General features: G+C 39.8%; 1 protein-coding gene across 1 annotated transcript; it reads left to right on the plus strand.

Annotated features, from left to right (window-relative positions):
- Positions 1 to 300: 300 nt before the first annotated feature.
- LOC121964417 (centromere protein T-like) lies at positions 301 to 4,378 on the plus strand (the record flags this gene model as incomplete). The annotated part of the gene is made up of 7 exons (XM_042514625.1): positions 301 to 371; positions 477 to 613; positions 1,288 to 2,310; positions 3,263 to 3,544; positions 3,642 to 3,741; positions 3,970 to 4,140; positions 4,274 to 4,378. Coding segments are annotated over 7 exons (1,889 nt in total), but the record flags the coding sequence as incomplete, so codon positions are not given.
- Positions 4,379 to 4,730: the final 352 nt, after the last annotated feature.

The following is a 4,730-nucleotide window of genomic DNA, read 5'->3' on the forward strand; positions in this document are numbered from 1 at the left end:
TAATAAACACATAAATAAATACAAATATTACTGAATCTAGTAATATAATCCATTTAAAAACTGTATGGTAGAAAAAATCAAATAATAAAACTGAATTGAATAGAATTACAGTATAATCAACCATGCAGTTACAATGCCTGTTGAGGGTTAAAGCCGCTGTTGATACACATCGATGTTTCAGTGAGGTTTTGTGAGATCCTAAGAATGTTTGTTATTGTAAACTGATACATTTACAATAGATGTTAGAAACATATGAGCTGTGTCAGTTACCATGTATGATTAACGTCTACCTGATGAACGCTTCTGTTTACAGATGTTGAGGAGGAAAATGAAGAATCAGTAGATGACCATTCATTGCTTTCTTTGTCAAGGTAAAAAAAAAACCTTTAATGTTGGTTAGTTGTTGTTTTTTTTTACTTTTGAAAAGTAGATTGCTGTAAAAAAAATAACTGCAATCTGTCCAATCTGTTTTGCAGTTCCTCTTCTCTGAGTCTTAAAACACCATTTGTGGATGTTCGGACTGAGAAAAAGGGCCTGCAGAGAAGAGTTTCTAACCGTCGAAAAATCACAGTGGAAGAATTTGGCGCTGCTGTTAATAAAAGGGAGATGGGAGGTAATTATAATGATTATAATACTTTTTGAAACCTAACATAAATGTTCTTTTTGTCCCATGAGTGATCATATGTACTACAAGTCAACAATACCTGTACCAATATCAGCACCCTTAAAGTGATACCGATACCAGTAGAGTACTTCATGCAATAATCAAGTGAATGGAAGCATTCAGTTTCATAAAAACCAGATGCCACGGGTGTATAGTGTAGATAACTTGAATGTTTTTGGTGGCACACTGAGCTGCCAACCATGTCAAATACACTGTGCTCAACTTCACTGCAACACAGGCTGTATGTGATGTATTTGCTGTGGTTTTGAGCCAATCACACAATGCTTCAATTTTAAAAAAACCTTGTGGTGATTGGCTGCGAGCAAACTTATACAGATAGTAATTTTTTCAAGATCTGGGTACAAAAATGATTAAATGCAGTTATTGTTTGACTGGAAAAGTTTTGATACTTCTTGAAACATATCAGCACAGACATTCAAGTATTTAGATCTGGAAGTGCGGCAGGTGGGGGGAAGCAGCTATAGCTGGTACTTTTTGAATGATGGAGGAAATAGTGTAGTATGTGTGGTAATTATTAAATTATCTGTGTCTGCTCTCCTCAGTGTCGTTGCTGATGTTAATTTTTCCTTGTGTGGTTTTCTCTCTCCCTTCCTGTCACCCAGGAGTGAGCAGCTTTGTGCAGGTGGAGCGGGGCCTCAGTGAGACCGCTTTCTCTGAGGGCTTCACTTTGGGCCTGAGCAAACTCAGTGAACCTGATCTCACGACTGATATCCTTCACTGCAACACGGCTCTTTACACCCAGCCTGATGCCGTCGCCTCTAACTTTTCCATCGTTGCAACTCAGGACAAGCCAACGGTGCTGGCGTCTCAGCTGGAGAGACACATGGAGCAGGAGGAACAGATGGAGGTGGAGCAGAGCGAGCTGGGGAAAGAAAAGTCAGTTTATGCATTTCCAACTGAAGAAGGAGCTGAACCTCAGAGTGAAGAATCCCAGTCAGAGCAAGATGCAGATGCAGCTGAATCTCAAAAGGAGAAGAGCACAGCTGATGGTCAGCTTGAAGATGCTGCAGCCATGTTGAAATCTGAGGAAGAGGAGGCCGAATCCCAGACTATTGGAAGGGACGATGCAGCTGAGTCTGAGGACGAGGGGAACAGAGTGGAAGCTCAAACAGAGGAGGAAGATGCAGCTGACTCTCACACTGAAGACGATGCTGCACCCAAGTCTCAGTCTGAGGAAGAGGAGGCCGCAACAGAGCCTCAAACTGAAGAAGAAGAACGTGAGGGTGACTCTCAGACTGAAGAAGGTCAAAGTGGAGTTGATTCGCAGCCTGAGGAGGACGTTACAGCCGGGTCTCAGTCTGAGGAAGAGGAGTTTGTACCAGACTCTCAAACTGAAGAAGTAGATAAAGCTGTTGATTCTCAGTCTCCGGAGGACGTTGCAGAATATCAGAGTGGTCCAGAGGCCCCTGCAGCCCATTCTCGATCTGAAGAAGCGGACGATGTGGCTGATTCTCAACTTGACAACGAGCATGATGGCGAGCAGGAGGAGACAGATGTTCAGCAGACATCAAAACAGCTGGAACGTGACTTGGAACACATCAGTCGAAGGGCTCATCGCTCAGAGGGCGGCCTCATTATGCCCGTCACAGAGGCAGGGGGAGATTTTGCAGACGCTACAGAGGCAGGTGAGGACGAAAATCTCGATGTGACTAACAACTATTGTTATGATAAATCTGTGAACGAGAGCAAAGCAGCAGGGCCCACATTTGAAAATCTGGATCCACAAATAATGTGGCATTCTGGCACAATAAACAAATTAAACCACTGATCAATTTTCAGAATTGTTGGTAATTAAATTTCTGTGCATTTACTAATTAATTGGTTTACTATTTTTTTCAGTTCTAGTCAGAATCATAATCACTTTATTGCCAAGTAGATTTCCACATACAGATTTGCTTTAGTGTATTGGTGCATAACACAGTCAGAGAAAGTGAAACTATATATACAAGCAATTGTTGCAAAAATCAAGAGATTTAAAATGTTATAGAATACATTTATAGTAAATAGTTAATACTGTTTTGTTGACAGTTAAAAAAACTTTGACTAGAGTGTCAATGATTAATCAATTAGTTGTCAATTATTAAATTAATCACAAACTAAATTATTTATCTATTTCAGCTATTTTTTTTTTTTTTACAGGAAACCACCCCCACCCCCCTCAAAATTCCGGTGTCATAAATGTGAATATTTTTGGGTTTCTTTATTTCTCTATGGCACTAAACTGAACATTTTGAGTTGCAGACAAAGCAAGACATTTGAGGACATCATCTTGGGTCTCAAACACTGATCCACATTTCCCCCATTTTCTGGCATTTTATAGAACAAACAAATAAGTGGTTAATCAAAAAAATAATCAACATATCATGCAACAGTGACACTAACTGTTAGTTGCAGCCCTTACATTGGCTGTGTGGCATATTTTATGGTTGTAGTGTTAAGTGAAACAAAGCCATAAACTAATAGTTGAGGTTGGACTGAAATATAATTACAAATATTGCTATACTTCCCAGCTCTTAATAAACTGTGTAATGCATGTCAAGGAATTTTAAAGCTCTCTTTGTTGTTGTTTGTGTGTAGGATGGTCTGATAGAACGTCTAAAGCACACACCAGACTGGAAATGGAAAGCCAAGACGGCGATCAGCTTCATTCAGGGATCCCTGACTCGGCCGAGTTCTCAAACCAAGAACAGGCCGATGCCTCTTACACAGAGGCCGAGTCTGACGCTGATAAAGAGAACGCGTTTACTCTCCCGGAGGTGACGCCTGATATTGAAGACATTCCCCAGGACCCTGCTGAACAGGACCCTGCTCAACAGGGGGAGGAGTGGGAGGATGAAGAAGATGATGAAGAGGGTGGTGGTCAGTCTCTCTTTGTGTGTGTGTGTGTATGTGTGTGTTATTTAAAAAAAACAAAACAGAAAGAATACGAGTATGTTTTATTTTCTTCAATCTCCAGAGCTCCCGAGCAAGACTCCAGCGTTTGTCAAACAGAAAATACACTTTTTTCCGGCCGATGCTCAGGCTTCACCTTCTGTTTTTAAGAATGTTCAAGCCAGGTAAGTTAGACCAAAAACTGACATTTTTACATGACAATAAATATTAAAAATGGAGCCAGGTGGATAAAACATTGTCCAACCAGAATTTCAGATATATAGTTAAAAAAAAATTCTGCATATTTTTAACTTGTGTGTCTCTCCAGAAGGCGATAATAAGGTCCATTGGTTTTTGTAGGTTTTATCATCTTTTCTGTAACTGACAGGTTCCTTTAATATCTATTATTCCAGCAACAGTACAGGTCAAGCTTTTCCTGCACCCAAACAAAAGCAGGTGAAACAGAGGAGGAAACGGCCAGCTAAAAAGGAAGCAGGCTTTCCCAAAACCTATCTCATGGGTGTGTTCAAGCACTTTGCAAAAACAAAGGTTTCTGCAGATGTGTACCCTGTCCTACAAGAAATGTAAGTACTGTTTTTGAGTCTTTAAATGTATTAATCAAAAAGCTGGTTGCCTATGATGTTTTTTTTTTTTTCTTTGTAATATTGTGAGGTCATGGATTTCTACCTGTACATTATAATTCACTGTCTTTAACAGAATGGATAAATACTTTGACCGGCTGGCGGAGGACTTGGAGACGTACGCTGCTCATGCAAAGAGAAAAACCATAGAGGCTGAAGATGCTGAGCTGCTGTTGAAAAGGTAGGTGTGCTTCAGTCAGTTTGCAAATGGTCATTACTGAGTTTTTATGATCAAAAAGTTTTTAGTTTGACATGTAACCACCAGTTTGCACTGTCATTTTAAGTCCACTAACTAAAACTGCTTGTTTTTGTCACTGACAGACTGAGATTATTAGAAATGTCACCATTATAAAAAGCATCCGTACATATAAATCTTAAGGTTTAAGAGTAAGATCCTTTTTGTTTTATCCAGAAAGTGCCCCAAATTGCCATACCCAAACCCACCAGACTTCTTTTAAATAAAAATTAATTGTATCATATATAGAGCATACACCTTCTCTTTCCAATCAATAGAGTATAACAGGCACGCTGAT

This window comes from Plectropomus leopardus, unplaced genomic scaffold, assembly GCF_008729295.1.
Source record: "Plectropomus leopardus isolate mb unplaced genomic scaffold, YSFRI_Pleo_2.0 unplaced_scaffold15564, whole genome shotgun sequence".
In the NCBI taxonomy this organism is placed as follows: Eukaryota; Metazoa; Chordata; class Actinopteri; order Perciformes; family Serranidae; genus Plectropomus; species Plectropomus leopardus.